This window comes from Filicampus tigris, chromosome 11 (assembly GCF_054856515.1).
Source record: "Filicampus tigris isolate MCC_2025a chromosome 11, RoL_Ftig_1.0, whole genome shotgun sequence".
NCBI classification, from domain to species: Eukaryota; Metazoa; Chordata; class Actinopteri; order Syngnathiformes; family Syngnathidae; genus Filicampus; species Filicampus tigris.
Genome location: NC_141227.1, coordinates 3,901,592 through 3,920,293, shown reverse-complemented (window position 1 = coordinate 3,920,293; position 18,702 = coordinate 3,901,592). Strand labels below are relative to the sequence as shown.

Here is an 18,702-nt window from a genome sequence, read left to right as displayed (position 1 = left end):
GCTATGAGTATGTTGCGTTCAGGAAACTCCGGGGATGCGGGTGGCAGCCCATACTGTATTTTTACCTTTCGTATCCTGAAATTTCTTTTGTAACAAGAGGCAATGTTTTCTTGTTGAGGCGTTTCGTAACTTGACCAGTATAAAGTCATTAGTATGTGCACCATGTTTCTGTGTGTGGTAAATTTGTATTGTTAATCCCCAGCCTGACATTTCAGCATACTTGTTGGTGTCCAAAAACCCAGCATATGCCTGCTTAAAGCCACTGCATTACCACAAACGACAGTCATAAGCTTGGACCTCTGCCCGGTGGACCTGCCGCACTGGAATTAGATGCTCTGTGCTTGAAAAGTGCCCATCAAGTGAAAAACAATGACCTTCAACTGATGTGATAGTCTTAAATGGGATGCCAAATTTAGAAGCCAATATCCAACCCCGGTTGATGGCCGGTTAATGTCGGCATGGTTCCCAGCGTCTTGTACACCAAATGCCTTTATTTTCCATTATTGATTTATAGCATGCTAATTAGAACAATAATCAATGGTGACATCTTTATGTGCCTTTCCAAAACTGCAACAGAGGAAATTAGGAATGTGCTGCAGCCATAAAATTAAAAGTTGATTATTTTCTAAAAAATAACAAAAACTATCCGTTTGAACATCAAATATCTTGTCATTTTAGTGTATTCAATTAAATATAGGTTGAACTCACCTGTAAAAAGCTTGAGGTCTGTGGGTTCCACTTCTCCTCTGGTCTCCCATGCCATGTGTTGAGGATACTTAAACATACCTGACAGAAACATACATTGAAAATGATTAGGATAGACTTCCAGCAATTAACCCATTAAAGCCTAAATCGCCTGGCTCAACAGCTCCCTAAAACCTAAGGTCATCTTTGGAATTACCGTACCTTTGAAAACCTGAAGTTTTCCCAGAAATTCAACAACTACAAAATAATTAATAACCCAGCCCCTGTAGCAGACACAAACATAATTCCAAAAGATTTTGAGACCTTTGACATGTGGCTTGCACACCGGCCCGAGTTTATTAATCTTTACTGTTTCAATTGAAGATGTAAAAATAAAGTGACAGTGTAAGAGAAGCACTATTTTTAATTTTTAAAATGTAATGGTAATTACCATTCTCTATTTTGCTACAAAGACGTCGATATTGTCATTGTCTGCAAACATTACATTACAAACAAACTACCTTAACCATATATCATGTTAGCCTGGTACGACTGTTTTAAAGTCCACAAGCGCATCGTCTATATCACTGCCGTTACTCATTTCAAAGTTAGGAGAACAAAAATTGGATAAAACAAAGAAAATGGTGTAAATGCTCTCCAGGCTTTTAAGGGTAGAAAGATGCAACAGCGCGCCGGGCTTTAACGGAAGAAAGACGGTTATGCACGACCATCCTTAATGGGTAAATCTAATCATACTAGTATATAAAATTAAAATAGGTTTATTGTGTATTGCTTGTAATACATTTTTTTTAGTTGTCCCACATGTAATATTTTGTTCATTCTAATACAATTCAATTATGTAGATACTGTAGAACAATCTATAGTACAAAAAAAAGTGACGTATGTCATATGAGCTTAATATTCCGAAATATAAAGTACATATAGAGTACATAAAAGTTCTTGAGATATATTACACTGCATTGGCAAATGAAACCAAAAATGTGTGAACATTTCAAACTTACATGTTCAAATTAAAATTTTATAAGGCATTCAGTTTGTTGGTAAAAAATAATACATCAATAACATAGCTTTTGAAAGTGAGCTGTAAATAATCGCCACTGAATGCTTTGTTTGTATTATATGAGCATTGGAGAAACGTTTTTTTGAATATTCTGTTTTTTTTTTTCCAGATTTGTGCTAAAACACTCTAATTCAACATTCCACAAATCATAACTGTGATAGGCATGAAGTTGACGGATTTAATTAAGAAAATGTTTTGATTCCTGCACCAAGGCAATCTGAAACATAATGCAAGGATCAATATCGGTCAAGTCAAAAGCAGTCCAAGAGAATTTTATCAATCTCTCTGTAACAAGTTATCCCCCCCCTCCCATTTAATCAAGTGTTCCTCATCTGTGTGCTAAATTGCTTCCTGCTTTGTCCCAGCATTGATATGGGAAGCCCCGGGTAATTCTTATAGCAGCTGTCAAGACCTATTATGCAAATACATGTGGACTGTCAGCAGCTGCCTAATGAGGCATAGCAGAGGGTGAGCTGAAGCACCTTGACCCTTCCTAAATGGAAAGGCGAAGCAGCCAGGGCTACCGAGAAGGATGTGGATGTCTACTTCCAAATGTCAAGTTTGAATAAAAACAGCATGTGAGAGACGGAAGAGTAAGGTACTTCGATATATTTATTATACAAATTCAGGTAGGTTACTTTTGTCATTCTTTTTATTTTGTCAACAGTAAACACCATTCGCTAATTTAATATAGCCTTCCACCTCTATTCCCATTGCAGGTAGTCACAGCTGTTGGTGCACTTTCAGTCGCTTTATTGAATAAGCCGTGACAAATTAAACAGGTAGCAAGCACATTCATACTCTAGCTGCACCGCCACAACCGAGACCAGGTCAGTCAATTCCCAATCAGCCAACTCTACAATCACACACACATTAAAAATAAGAGATACAGTGTAGAACGTGAGAATGCTGATCCTAAGTGGCCCCAAAAAAATAAAAATAAAAAATACCTACACCTCAAATGAGTATTTTGTATTGGTATTGTGCATAAAGGTTTTAAAAAAAAAAAAAAATATATATATATATATATATCTATATATATATATATATATATAGATTATAATATAGATTTTACTCTATAGAGGGTGTTGTGTTTCAGAACAGAAGGGGCTCTCACACTTCCATCTTAATTTTCACACTGAAGTTTTTATCCCAATGTAGAGAGTTACCGTGATGAGGTTCAATTATACCGTGATATCGCCCAATTCTAAATGACCTTTATTTCCAACTCCAAAATGACCAAACATTGCCAAATGTTTCCACTCACTTTGCCATCATTGTAGAGATTAGGGTTAAAGCGCACACTGTGTCCACCGGTGGTCTCCAGGTTCACCAAAGGAGGTGAATTGGGATAATCTTGGGGAAAATACACATCAAATTCGAAGCAACCATTGGCATATGGGGTGTCTGCTGGGCCAGTGATGAGAACCTGAAATGAGATCAAAAGTAAAGGAGTTAGCGCAAAGAGTATACTGTATTCCGTTATTTTGTTCATCCTTCTGCCCTGGAATATTGCAGACTTTTAGTACCATTTAAGATTTTATAAATCATCCCCTCCTAGTGTTTCAGGAATTCATTCTTGCAAAGCAGCTCAAGTCTGTCACTCCGAAACACCAAACGACATATTTGAAAAGCGCTTTGAGTATCTGAATGGTCGGAGTGGAGCAAAGCGTGCTTGGAGATTATATCCGAACGCACCCATAGAGGAGGAGACTCTCTCATTGCAAAACGACACCGCGCAGGAGGAGGAGACCGGCTAAAGCGGTGTAAAAACACGCGCCTTTCAACCACGTCTTAAACAGTGAGACTGCAGTGAGCATAAAAACATGCACTCAGGGGCAATTTTGAGGGCGCAAACTGAATTTCTTCCATGAAATTGATTAAAATAATGAATCTTGTTAAGCCAACCTTGGCTAGGCAACAGAAGATCTCATAGAATACATGTGCTCTTGTTCATGCATTAGGTGTATTCTGACATCGAACAATCATGTTTAACAATTCTATGCTTCTGCACTTAACAAATCTGGAGTGGAAGTCTCTGAAGACAACAAAAAATGAGACACTAGCTGGAATAAATGCAATGGCTTCAGGCGGGAGTTGCAGGGAAATACTGACATGTCAAAGGTCAGGCAACTTTTTGCTGACGTTGTTGCGTAGACCACTCAGAAGCCCCGAGAGGCAAGTGGGAGGAAAAGCAATATTGGTGATTTTCTTTCTCATCTTCCAACTTTTTTCTTTTTATCATCTATCACTTTAAAGCGGCAAAATATGTTTTGGAAGGATAAACTTCCAAAGTATCTTATATTCTATGTATTGAAACAACTGGATTTGATAGATAAATTAAGTGTGCTGTTTAACATTTATGACTGACCAAATCCTCAGGCTTCATTCAGTTTGTATCTGATCCACTAGTGTGCTATGTGGTAAAGATACACATAATTAAGAATATGTAAATAACTTGGTTGAATGTATTATTTTGCCAGGTCTACCTTCATAATGTCCAGTCTCTCCTCATCACAACGGACAAAGACACTTGATGAGGATGACAGCGGCAGAGAGGTGGAAAGGGTGACAGCCTCCTGAGCAAGACGGCGGGATCTGGCAGCACTGTTTGTGTCGTTGGCATTCTTCACCTGAGACATGTAATGGTAGTTGACCTTGAACATCAGCTTCCCATCCTCATCCTCTGATACCATTTCAAAAGTGTCTGAACAGAGAGGAAATCAAAGTGTTCAAAGTTTTGTCTTATCACAAGAAAAAGCTCTTAACCACTAATCAATTATACATTGTTTCCTAAATTGTCTCCAATTACTTGGGACTGTAAAGTAATCACAGTATTTCTGCCAAAGCAAAAGAATGATTAGATCTTCATGGGATTTAGCATCTGGTTCAAATGAAAGAAAATAGTAAATGCAAGCATGTACATTGAACTGCCCCTAAAAAACACTCATATTGTATAATCACAGCTTCGGCTAAGCAGCAGGTGTGCTTACTTTATAATAGAGGAAAAACGATGAATGTGCAAAACGGCGCAGTGACTTTACAAGTTCCCGACGTGAAAGTACCCTGAACGCACCATGTTGCTTTTGGAGCAAGCGATTAGCATGTATTAAAGATTTGTAAAAAAAATAAAAAATAAAAGAAACAAAATACATGTAGCGTGTGTGATTCTGCCGTCCCTGAGCATGCTTTAAGCTGACACCCAGTTGGAATTTACTGTAAAACTAAACACACAGCAAAAAGAATTATTCACATTGTATATTTAAATACAAAACATGCTTCGTTTTTAAAACATTCCTAGCACTAACGCTAAAGTCAATGTAATATACCATTGAAATGCTAATGGGAAATAAGCATAGACTTCGGGAGTGATATTCATTTAAATAACGAATATTCACACACATACGCTGGCGGAAACACAAACACACAGGTAAAATAACGCCACTCAAAGGCGCAAATTCTTCCCAATCTGTGAAAAACGAGTTATATTAGTTCAATTGAGTTATATTAATTCAATTACAATTTCTAAGTGTGTACTCCATCCATGCGTGGCAACACACTGCCCCTAATGGCCTAGATAGACCAAAACGACATTGGCCAACAGTGACAGACGCTTACCCCTCGTGGTGTCCGGCCGGCTGTCAGCACGTCACGCTGGAAAAACGCACCGCAATGACAGACAGCGACGCTGACCATTAAAGTACCTTCTGCGCATGCATAAGATGTAATACCCTTCCATACCATTGCCGGCGGTAGTCACTATTTGTCATTGTTAGAAAAATCCAACTGGAAAGCTATTTGCCAGGGGCAGATTATAAAAAATGTAAACAATGCATTCAGCTATATTCTTCGCTCACGATTAACTCCCACGCGAAATAAACCCTCACGTTCTTGACGGTGAAATACTTAAATTGTCAAGCCTTGCTCTTGTACTTGTAAGAAGATTAAGGCAACGAAGGCATGCTCACTGGTTATCCGCATTTGTCACTTCCCGTTGGTGCTCTTAGTGCTAATTTGCTAGCTAACAGCCAATCAGAGCGACCAAACATCACGACTGGTGACGCCGATTCAACATGCGTAAACGCCCGCAAGACGCTTAGAGACGGGTTGAGACACTACGACGGTGGTCACTACACCAATCAGACGGCGCATTCAGACGCCACGACGCTTCATGACCTCCGACGTCGGTTTGGTCTAAGCCTAAAGAGTCCAAAATGTGCATGGCCAGTCAATAATTGTTCTTGTCTTATTCAATTGCTATTATTTCAGTATATTCTTATTTTACTTTCTTTCTACTTTATTTTCTCGTCGTCCGCTCAAGTTACATTTAAAGCTGAGTTTTTAAGGATTCAACGAATTTTCCTTTCCTCAAAATTCAACAATACAAACATCAAAGGACTTTTTTTTGGATCGACACATTTCCACATGACACGGCACAAAATATAATCTAGAGGTACCAGGTTAGCCCAGTACATCCCAAGACTTGTGAAAAATAACATACGATAAAATAAATGATAAAGAGATAATGGTAATGCTTATTCAAGGCTTCAATGTGTGCAAAGATTCAAAGGTGTGGATGCAGCAGAATGAAAAAGCAAGAGGACTTGAATTTGACGATATTTACTAAATCATTGTGTACGTGACAAAAAGAATAGAGTATTCAACGTGCAGGGATAAATCGGCATGAGGCTATGATAGTAGTTTTGAGTAGTTGAGTTTTTGTAGTAAATATTAAATAATCAATGAATATACGTTTTACTAATGGTGATTGCAATCTCAATCAAAATAATCGTTTTCCATAATCGTCCATCCTTAATTCAAGGGACTCTTTTCCCTCTATTTTTCTTTACATATGCAGCAAAACATCAGCGTGTGGCGAAATCTACAAACGCATGCAGCAATTTATACTTGCAAGCGTGGGATTGTTTGCCCTCCCTCAGGCTCACAGGCTTGAATTGTCAACCTGCATTTAAGTTTCATTATATTCATACCACCTGTCGGCTTTAGCTTGTGATATCAAAAGATCTTGTGTTGTGCCAATGTGAAATATAGTTAAAAAAAAAAAAAAGCTCTACAGTTTTTCTTTTGTTGGGCGGTCTTGTTTACTTATGAGGCTTTTGGTGCTTGACTTGGCAAAAAAGTAAAAACTTGAGAATTCTGCCCAAAGAGCAAGAAAGTGAAATATGCACGGTCATTAAAAAGACACAAGTTGAATATTGCCTCCATTCTTCAACCACAAACAAATGCCTGCATAAATTAAGTTCAGGAGTCACTTAAAAATCACTTGAAATGCTGCTTTAAAAATCAATTATAATAAACTATGAGTGTAATTAAGCCTGTCATGGCAAATTGATGGGGTGATGAAACACTCTAAATTATTCGTAGGTGTGAATTTGAGTGTGGATGGTTGTCTGGTGCCCTGCTATTGGCTGGTGACCAGTTAAAGATGTAACCCGCCTCTCGCCCAATGTCAGCCGGGATAGGCTCCAGCACGCTCACGACTTGAGTGAGGATAACCGGTTCAGAGAATGGAAGGATGGCTAAATTGAAAGTGATGGAACAAAATAGGAACATTTAAATGGGTCCAACTGTGTTCTTTTTAATTAAGAGTTGTCACATTGTTGCAGTATGAATCATCTTAGAGAGAACGGTATACGTTTATAGGGAATAAACAGAACATTAACATATAAAACAGAAATACATTTATAACTGTTTCCAAATGAACACAAAAAAAATCGTCTCACCAAACTGCAGCTTCTTCATGGCAGCAACATATTTTTCTTCAAGAGAACGCAGGACAGACAGGGGCTTGGGTCTGCTTGATACCTTTCTTGAAGACTCAACCAATTTCCTCTCTGTTAAACAAGATGTGGGGTGGGGGTGGGGGCACAGAGGAGCAGGTTGGAGAACGAGCAGGTTGGAGCATATACAATTGTGTGCCCCAATGTGCCTCTGGAAACTGCGTCATGTCATGGCAACGCTGGACTTGTAATACGGTTATTTTCTGGACAGAATGACTAGTTAAAAATATGCACAATGAAAAAAAAAATTGTTTGCGAAGGGAATTGGTTGAGAAATGTGATTTGTGTGTGGGCTCACAACATCATATGGCGGATGTCTGAAATTACTTTGATCCATGAATCAAAAATGAATTAGGTATCTTTTTCATAATTAGTTTTGTATGTCAGACACTATTATTAGCAGAGCTGGACATTCAGTCATGGACGCCTGTTTTGCTGATGGTTGACGAATGACGGGAACAATTTTAAAATAGAAGGACTAAGCAGAGTCAGAAGCCCACGTATTTAATCCGTCTTTAGTTTGTAGTCCGTCTTGAGTCTATTTTTCGCTGCGAGGGTTTGATGGCCGCGGCGAGGAACAATTGTGAGTTGTTGTTGCTTGGGGGACAGATTTGAGTGAGGGACCAGGCTGTGAACAGGCTTCGCTGACGGAAGCCCGTTTAAAATCAGGGAAACACCTCCCCCCCAAAAAAGGGCGAATGGCGGTCGACAGAAGGGTACCCATGCTGCAGATGGATGACGCATAACGGACACTCAATTTATAGTAAAATGCCCAGCTCTGATGATTAAGTTTGAAAGCAGCGTAAGCATTTAGGGCAGATATTCTGTTAAGATCATGGTTTCTCAAGACATATTTCTTAAGAGAACTACCCTAATTAAATGAGTATTCATTTGTCAAGAGCTTCATGTTGCAAGTTCCACCCAAAAAATTGGTGTGATTTGTTAGGCCTTAAACAGATGGATTTCGTCAAGGGAAGTAACATAGCATCGATCTCTATGTCCACATGACGCATACTATTACTCTGTTTAATAGTCAGTTCTGCACTTGGATGGCTATTTATATGGACAGAGCATTAAAATTCTGGAGCGCGAAGTTAAATAGGCAGTTGGGGGATAATTAAGAGGACTGTCTGGCAACAAGGTAATGGGGATATGTTTAAAGTTTCAGTGTGCAAAAGAAATTTTATTGATCTGCTACTTTATTAAGGTGACTGATTTTGTTGGAAGAATCTTATTTTCTGCTTCGAGTCATTGGCATGGACTCACCATGAATCTTGGTTTGAGTCGGTCTACTGTCTCTGTTTAAAAGCAACTTACATGTGGGGAAGCTTATTAACTAGTCTTCTATATGTCATATAATTGCAATTTCATCTCCATGTTGCTTCATGTTCCACAGGATATATGAGGAAAAGAAGTGAGATGTAAAATTGCACATGCTGGAAATGGTTTACTTCAAAGTTAACCATCAATGATTTGATGTGGAGCTAGATGCTTTCTGGGTCACAAATCTAAACTCGTTCAGGGGTGTCCTGTTTACTACTTAATATATGACCTGCAGTCAGAAGTTACGGAAGGTGAGTACTTTTTGGTTGAATGTCAATCGCTTTAGGTGTAAAATTAAGAGAATGATGGCTAATTTAAAGCCAGACTAAAAGAAGGCAACCACATGATGAATTGAAGGTTGGTTTGTGCGGGATTTATTGCAGTGACCCAGAAGTCATCAGGCTTAAGATCTAAGTAACACAGATGATAAAAATGTGAAATGTGCTGCTACAGTAGTAAAATACGAATCGGCATGTGCATATATACCTTGGTTAGCTTGCCGGAGGCTCGTTGTTGCGGCATAGACTATCTCAGCTGTCCTCTGGATGTCGGGCACAAGAAGAGTGAGGCCCTCGGGCTCTGGATCTGAGCTATCTGGCTTCACAACACCTTTGCTTTTATCTTTCTTGGACCTGGAATACACAAATACATATTTAGTCTTCTTCTTAGAAATGAGACAATCATAGGGTCCATTTTTCAAAATCCAGACTTTCTGAAATGTATCCAGATGTCCTAATATGAATAAATAATAATAATATCATATGATTTTATAATAATAAAATAAAGATAAATGTGACAAATGCCAAGGTTTTCCCTGTAACCTCAGTCATATGTTTTTCTTTTGTCCTGACCTTGTTAATTTTTGGACTGGATATTTTGGGACTATGTCTGCTATACTCCAGGTGAATTTGCAGCCTTCCCCATTGGTTGCAATATTTGGTGTACCTGACAATGCTCTTAAAAGCCTCTTTTAAGTGCCTCTTAAAAGGATATTATAGCTTTCACTTCCTTACTGGCAAGACGTTATTATTGCATTGGAAGTCCCCTAAGACTCCTGTCTCTATATGGCAAAAACACACCATGCATTTTTTTTTTTAATTTAAGATTAAATTTACATAATAATTTACTTTGAGGGGGTTCACTGAGGGCTTTTTCAAAAAATGGCAGCCCTTAATAGCTTACTTTGAGTTGAAGTTATTACCCACTTAGACGTGCCTGTTTTGATTAGAATTAAAAAAATATATTAAAGATCAATAAATAAAAGAATAAAATAAAATGTATTTTGTTTTTTTTTCGTTTCTAATTTTGTATAGTCAATTTACCACACTGACCATGCTAGGTCGAGCCGAGGTGAGGCATGGGTGGGGGGAGGTGGGGCGGTGTTGTTTTCATTTGTTTGTGAATATGCATAATACGTATTTGTAACTGTTCATTGAATTGATCTCACTGTTAGTTTGCGTATTCAATTAAAAGAAAAAACAAACAAGAAAAAAACAGTATATGTATCATTGTTATTATACATATTTTTTTTTTTTGGAACAAAAATATTTTGGAAAAAAAAAAACAAAACAAAAAAAATACAAAAAAACTGCTGCCCAGTGTCAGAAAGCTTGGTGTCAGTTGCCGGTCATGGGTCTTGCAATAGGATAACGACCCAAAACAGAAGCAAACACATGAATGGCTCACTGCAAAACACTGGACTATTCTGAAGTGGCCTTCTATGACACTGATCTAAATCCTATTGAACATTTGTTGTAGGAGCTGAAACGTGCCATATGGACAAAGCATCCTTCAAACTGAGATAAAAGGAGAGATTTCCCATGAAGAGTGTGCTACAATACCTGCTGAGAGGTGCAGAAGTCTAGTGGTTGGCTCAAAAGTTTGTGCTATACAGTATTTTAAAGGTGCCATCATTTTTCTCCAGGCCTGATTCATTTGTTTGTATTGTTAAATAATTCCATTGTACCACAATTCAAAAGCAGTATCTGATTTTCATTGGTTACTTTTCATTAATTTATTTATTATGACAGTGGTACCAACAATTGTGTATACGTACCTGAGGCGATTTGTGTACGTGTCCACGCATGTCTTCATTTTGGCCAGCAGCATCCCAACAGAAGTCTGTCCCTCCGAGTGTTCTTCATCCTCCTCTTCCTCATCCTGCTCTCGGTCACCAGACAGAGGAAGCAGCAGAGGGACGAGGGATGTACAGGTTGAGATGGCCCGAAGCAGCTCCAGTAATGCCCGATACAGGGGCACATGGCGTGCCATATCCAGAACTACAAAGACACAAAAAGAGCTTTCAGGTCAATTTCCAGTAAAGTCAAAACTGAACTAAACAAAACAAAAACTACGTTATCTGAAAAAGAGAATCAAGGAATTTATTGCAGACAGTTGCAACCTGGATTAAACTAAGCAAATAATCAGGTAAGAGTTGGTATCTTCTTTGTTCCTTAATAAACTACTTTTGATGTGGACGTTTGGAATGCAATGGTCCCATGGTCATTTGTGTTTTTTGTTTACAACTAATGCCAGCACACAGCATTGTACTGTGTCACATTTCTATTATTTGAAAATCTGAAGGGATTGATACAGAGTGGTACTGCTAAAACAGTAACTTTAAATGTTAGTGATGAATCGACAATACTGAGTCTTATCGGTCTAGTAGTCAGTGTCATTACTTACTGCTGTCAGACTAAAACATTTACTTTCCCACAATCAAGATTGTTCTTATCTGTTATGTTGCCCACACCTTTGAACCAATTTCAAATTGAGTCTACCCAACAGCCCCTTGCAAAGGCCCCAGTAATCATACGACAACATCCACATAAAGAAAACAAATTGGGGTTATCGGTGGTATTATTTTATTATTAAAATAACAATTCGATTATTATTACCGGTATTCAATTTCATATTTAAATTAACCCTGAGTGACAGCATAACTTTAAAGAATGTCACTCTAAAAACTGGATTAAAAAAAACAAACTTGTACACTGCATAATTGCTTAAATACGGTTTTGAGCACTTCAGCTATAAGTAAGCTCTGAAAAATTACATAAAAGATGAAAATTGTAGCATTATGCAAACTGATATATATCAGTGTCTGATATTTACAGAAACCATCTCACCTTGTCTGCCTGCTAGCGAAGGCTCCATGAAATGACATGAACAATATACCACGTGCATAAAGTCACGATCACTATAATCAGCACCAAACAGAGAGAGAAAAAAATGTGACCACTTTCCTCTTTCTCCTTTTATTACTTTTCTCTCCAACGCACATAAATACCACTACGGCAAGCGCTAAATTTCTTCTCACCATTGCCATGACAACAACTAGAGGAGGATGCACGTTGGTGATGCAATGACACTGCTTTAGAGCCTGATAGTCACTCTGCTGTAACTGAGATTTAATGTATGAGTGTGAACCAAGTGAATGATACTCCCATTTTACGCAGTGCAATGTGACTTGCTTTCTTACAAAACAGACCAAAAATACTACAGTACAGAACAGGCATTAGGGTGCAAATAGTTACTGGTAGTCGTGGTGTTTTATAGTTTCCTGAGGAAAAAGCAAATGGGACTTAACCAGTGGGTGGCTACTAATCTCAAAATCATGGGTGAACTGTGTCAGGTCTTGCTACCAAAAGGGAGGTGAGAGACAGAAAATGGTAAAGCTTTGCCAACACATTGTCTGCCTCAGTGGACAGTGTAATAATGTGCATTAAAGGGCGAATAAGTGGAACAAGAAGTAGACAAAAACCTAAATTGAATATCTTACTGATATACAAAGAAGCACTCGCTTTAGCCAAAACTAATAATTTCTCCAGATTAATTGTTCGAAATAAAAACAATCCTAAATACCTATTTGATACAGCAACGCAACAGCAGCAGACCTCCAATAGCTCCTCCCATACAGCTCATGACTTCATGCAATTCTTTACACAGAAGATTGAGCGCAATCGGGACGAGATTAAGGACACCGTTCCTAAAACCCTGTTGAATTCCGCAAATACTTATGTTAGCAGGGGTATTATGGCTGATAATTGTCTGACAACTCATCTCATTTTAAAATAGTATCTCTTGAAAGTCTAACAAAATTAGCTGGTGCGGCTTGTGTGCTCAATCCGCTTCCTAGCAAACTCACCAAAGTATTGTTTACAACCCTAGGACCCTCTGTCTTAAATATTATTAATTTATAACTCACCTTGGGCACTGTACCAGCAGCTTTTAAGACTGCTGTTATTCGACCTCTGCTTAACCCAGTGCTTCTCAATTATTTTCTGTTACGCCCCCCCTAGTAAGAAGAAAACAATTCGCGCCCTCCACACCACCAACCACCGCAACTATAAATAATAGCATTTGTCTATAAAATAGTTATAGGTACACCTCTGCATAACATCGTATCCTTGTTAACAGAAAGAAAACAAAAAGAAAGAGATATGGTTCAACTTACCAACTACTGGAGTGGATGTGCAATTAATTACACTTTATTGTAGTACGGCGGAAAAAAAGCATGTTCCCCAGGGTCACACGCACCCCCCTCAGCAACGCACCGCGCCCCCCCAGAGGGGCCCGCCCCACTATTTGAAAAGCACTGGCTTAACCTATTAACCCATTAAGCCCGGGAGCGCATAACCGCGTTTCTACCACTAGAGCCGGGAGCGCTGTTGCGTCACTGTCCTTTTATAATGCAATTCTCCGTCTTTTAGCCAACTTAATCCATCAGAATATACACGTGACGGCGTCGCGAGACCGCGGAGGATGTCGTGGAATTTTTTCGAGCCGTAGGTAGGCTAATGGCGGACGCCGTTGATCGCCGGGAGCTCTGATTAAAGTAAGTAACGGCAGTGATATACAGACGACGTGCACGACCAGTGGAACCAGTCGAACGTGATACGATATGGTTTGTAAACAATTACGATATTGATGTCTTTGTAACAGAATAGAGGATGGTAATTACCACTTAATTTCCACTCGATTTAAAAAAAATAAATAAAATAGTGCTTCTCTTGCACTGACACGTTATTTTTACATCCTCGATTGAAACAATAGATAATAATAAGTTCTGCCTGTGTGAAAGCCACATGTCTAAGCTCTTTAATTCTTTTGGAATTATGTTTCCGTCTGCTACAGTGGCTGAGATATTAATCATTTTGTAAGTGTTGAATTTCTGGGAGAACTTTTTCAAGGGTAATTCCAAAGGCGACCTTAGGTTTTGGGGAGCTGTTGAGAAAGGCGCTTTAGGCCTTAATGGGTTAAAGCCTGAAGCCCCTCATGAGATATCTCTCTAAAACCTTTGGTTGTCTTTGGAGTCACCCTTGAAAATCTGACATTTTCGCCACCTACAAAATAATATCTCAGCCCCTGTGGCAGATAGAAAGATAATTTCAAAAGAATTTGAGAGCTTAAACGTGGCTTTCACACAGCCTCGAGTTTTTTAAATGTTTACTATTTCAATCAAAGATCCAAGTGAAGTACTATTTTTAATTCTATTTTTCATTTTAAAAAAAAAATCAATTGGTAATTACCATGCTGAATTCTCTAACAAACATGTTGAAATTGTCATTGTCTACTAGGGTTGTAACGGTACACTAAATCACATTTCGGTTCGGTTTCTAGTGACCTAGTGATACCATATGTTCTGACCTGAAATCTTCGGTCACAAAATACCGAATCGGAGGTTGCTGTTCCGATGTTGGCTGACTTCTTTTGACTTTCCCATTATATTAAACAGTGTGTTTCAGGATTGTATTTTAAATATATCCACATTAACTCAAATGTTGTCAATAAGAAGACAAGACATGACATAATCATCTGGGGTTTCCCAAATTGTTGAAGGGTAGTAATCTTACTGCATGAGAACTTCTGACTTAAACATTTTTTTTTTTTTTTTTTTTAAATCGCTATTCTGGCATTTCGTAAATTGAAATACTTGAAGTACTCCATTCAAGCCTTGTGATGTTTAGCGATAAGCGGGTGATGATTGTAGATTTAGTACACAGACCGAATAGGGAAATAAAATGCATGATTGCATAGTAATGAAGATATGTATTACAGCAACCTAAAACTAGGCGAGCATGGCGGCTGTCACAGAATCATCCCCCTAAGAGATAAATAATGTGCGCACAGATCCCCTCTCCGCCCACCCCTTTTCACTGCCTCCTGCTTTGTCCTCCGCCCAGCTTCAACCACATTTTATTTCACCACTGCTTCATAGTGCCACCTCCTCCATCTCTCTTTTGCAATGCTCTGTCAAACAAACAGCAGCTGATGATGGGCTCCACCTAACACAAACAGCAGTGATGAGTGTGAGATTTTTTCCCTTTTTACATTTGTGTTATTTCGGTGGAAGCTGTGCTTCTGTGTGCACAAGCAGCCCCCACAGCAGGGAGAGGGGAGGAGAAAACGGTAAGCGTGAGCAACGTTGTTTCTCCCACCCTCCTCTCTCTTCCTTCTCTCATTCTTATGCTCCTTCATTGCCACGGCCATCAGGATCCAACCTCCCTCTTTTGCCATTATTCTGCTTGGTTATGCAACGCACAGTCCTGCCGTGGCGTCTAACTGGTGTTGGGGACCCACCGTAACACTCCTGTCACTGGCGGTATGTTACGATCCCTCCGGCTAGAGTAATCGTCTGGCTCTGCAGCTGCCTCTGCCTCTCCACAGTGATCTAATCTATGGAATGTTTTGGCTTTTTATCCTCCTCTGGAATATCAACAACCAGACCTGGCTACTTCAGGGACCTGTGCTAGAAGACTGGAGGCTTGGTGGCATAGAGACATCAGCTGACACACCTACACAACTACCAGACAATGATACATCGTTCGGGGTTGGATGCATCCGGAGTGAGCAAGCGACTTTATTGAGGAGCACTTATTCCCAGAGGAATCCGAAGCAAGAAAGATGTAAGCTACAGAACAAGTGGGGTGTGTAAAATAACCAGCACTATGAGGAGGGAGTTGGGAGAATTGTGTAGAAGAGTTGACACAAAACAGGGAACCGCATGGGAAGGGATGGAAAGAAAGGTGGGAAGAGAGAAGAGGGCTCGTCTTCACCTAAATAAAGCTGGTTGTACTTAAGCAGAAGAGAAATTACTGAAGACTAGGAAGGTCTGACTGAATTCAATTTCAGGAGACATTGGACTTGATGGTGTTATGAATTGGATGTGACACAAGGTGGGTTTCCCTGGAAGTCCAGTTGAGCAAAGCTGCTGACTCTCCCCCTTCACCTGCAGGTTTCCACATGTTGCAGGCCCATAAACCCAAGGAATTTTAAGAAGATCCAAAAAGCATGGTGAAAGACAATTCTTTGCACCAGAACCACCTTGGGGTAAGATTTCACCCCCATTCACGTGAAATTCCTTCTGTAATTCGTCTGATATACAATCGTCAGTAGTGATGGCATATTTTTCAGGAAAAGATTACAGAAGCTCTTAATTGACAAATACACCCATCAAAAAAAAAAAATCATTATTGCTCATGACCTTGGTAAATGACAATCTACAGCTTTTTAATCATTGTATTTTCTTCCACAAGGAAGACGTGACTGATGCTCAATAACTACACAGAGCATCTGAGGTATTTAATCATTTAGAGCACATGAAAACCAGTGGGCGGATGTGAGGGGCTCTAATGGCAGCTTTTAATCATGCTTCTTTTGACAGAAGTACTGCCGTTAAACATTAGCACTGGTGATTTAACAATTTAGCTCCACATAATCCAAGGTTGATGCTTATCCAATTGTTGACATAAAGCCTGAAATTAGCCTTCTGTCCTCATTGTGGCAGGTCATTTAGAACGGTGACCCCACGCTGCATATCCATATTTGGTCCAATTCATGATGGATACCCCGTAGTGAGAGGAGTTTGCCAACGGGGCACAAAAAAAAAAAAAAAACAAGCCATACTAATGCATACCCTATTCTGTTCCATGTAAAAACTGACAGTGTTATTCCTTATTTCTTTTTATTCCAGATACGAGTCACCTTGAGGGGCTAGGGGAATTGCAGGATCATGGGCACCACAGTTATCACCCTTGATGATGTGCGTGCACTGGAGCTGAAGGAGGAGCAGGAGGAATCCATCTTGGCCATGTTAGGCATCATTGGCACATTCCTCAACCTATTTGTAATTGTGTTCGTATACATATACACCACATTATAGTGAATAAGATCATAATTCACTTTCATAAACGACTACTCGAAGTTGGGAGACCCGTATCAAGTTAGGAAAACTGAGTAGAGACGTTTGACATGAATCTTATCCCAAGAGAACTGTCTGAAGAGACGGAAAACATATCAAGTCAAAGTGACGAGCTGGAAAGATAGCGAAGGGTTGGGAGAGACAGCATGAGACATGAAGAGGGTATTACTGGAGCCATGATGGACATATGCAAGACTTCTAACAGGGCTGACATCAATTATGGTTCGGCAAAACGACAAAGTGGGCCTCAAAATCGTTTTTCTGACTGCTACTACGAAATGTTCATGTCATATATTGTCACTTATCTGAAATATATTATTTAAAAACAGAGCCTTGTTGAAAGGCTTCTTGGTAAATACATTTGATTTACTTGTTACCTCAGGATGCCAACAAGTCAATAATAAAGCATTTGACTATAAAGACTACACAAACTAAAAGTGAATTAATTGTTCATAATGAAATTTGTGATCACTCCAAAGCCAATGACTACTTTCACCTCGATATGTGGGCTATCACAGCAGCAGAAAATAAAATTTAGAATTGCACAACGTAACATTTTTAAAGGATTATTTTGAGACTGAAAAAGAAGACTTTTTCTCCTAATCCCATTTCATTTCTTAAGAGGTGTAAATGAGTCACAGTGCAAGCGACCAATGGCTCTGATCCAACCTATCGGGGGAGATCTTCACTAGAGGATAATGAGTCATAGTTAAATCTGCTGGGAGTGGTTTATCCAGCATCGGCAGGGAAAATGTGAAGCCCTACAATGGTTTCCAGAGGTGGGCATTTTACTAAATTTTGCTGTTCCTGACATTCATCATTTGTCAGAGTAACCATCCGTCACTTGTCAGTCCGTCATTTTTTGTGACAAACTGAAGTATAATCGTCAGTTGTTCAGTCTGTCAGTAGTCTGTCGGTCTGTCAGTCTAACGGAATGCTCACCTCTGATGGTTTCACACTGAAACTTAGTATGAAAAAAACAGAGCAATGACAGAGTAAAGTCATTCACGGAAATGTTTACGCATTTCTTAAAATGCGAGTGTTGGACAACACATGCTGCCCTAACTGATATTAAGCGGCAAAAATATGAAGACCTTGTCGCTTCATACCAGCAAGACAGTTGGACACTCACAGTGGCCAGATGGCCCAGGGCCACGATATAACTGTCAGGCCATCTGGAGTTCACTGACGCTGGCCCGATTGGTTCAGTACACATTCCTTCCCTAAATATGATGACATTAACACACTCTTTTGTTAAAAATATTTATTAATTTGTATTTTGAGTTTCATCTAATTCAAGGGGAAGTCAACCCAAACATTTTTTTCCAAGAATCTATGCAGGCCCACTAGTTGAAACACATATTCTGACTAATATTTTGTTTGTGGAATACAAGTTAAGCAGTAAAATGCACCCGTTTTTAGCCATCTCAGGGGGAGGCCATTTTGTCACTTCTGTTGACTGAAAATTACATCACAGTTGCTCAGATAATGACCAATCATGGCTCAGCTTCAGAAAACAGATGAGCTGTGATTGGTCATTACCTGAGCAACTGTGATGTCATTTTCAGTCGACAAAAGTGACAAAATGGCCGCCTCTGAAATGGCTAAAA

General features: G+C 39.3%; 1 protein-coding gene and 1 long non-coding RNA gene across 4 annotated transcripts in view; one reads left to right on the top strand and one right to left on the bottom strand.

Moving 5' to 3' along the window:
- birc6 (baculoviral IAP repeat containing 6) overlaps positions 1-18,702 on the bottom strand; it is a 112,732-nt gene that overhangs the window by 15,559 nt on the left and 78,471 nt on the right. For both annotated transcript variants that reach the window (XM_086044536.1, XM_086044537.1), the window contains exons 65-70: positions 10,946-11,168; positions 9,376-9,521; positions 7,510-7,620; positions 4,255-4,472; positions 3,033-3,194; positions 709-786 (exon numbers count right to left, since the gene is read on the bottom strand). In XM_086044536.1, the coding sequence (XP_085900662.1) occupies positions 709-786; positions 3,033-3,194; positions 4,255-4,472; positions 7,510-7,620; positions 9,376-9,521; positions 10,946-11,168 (938 nt within the window). The remainder of the gene's footprint in view (positions 1-708; positions 787-3,032; positions 3,195-4,254; positions 4,473-7,509; positions 7,621-9,375; positions 9,522-10,945; positions 11,169-18,702) is intronic.
- LOC147139447 (uncharacterized) lies at positions 15,132-18,518 on the top strand. Of its 2 annotated transcripts, none has more exons than XR_015088642.1 (3): positions 15,132-15,300; positions 15,385-16,221; positions 16,865-18,518. It is a non-coding gene; the product is annotated as an uncharacterized LOC147139447 (long non-coding RNA). The 2 variants fall into 2 exon arrangements; XR_015088643.1 differs by having other exon boundaries at positions 15,132-15,493; positions 15,617-16,221.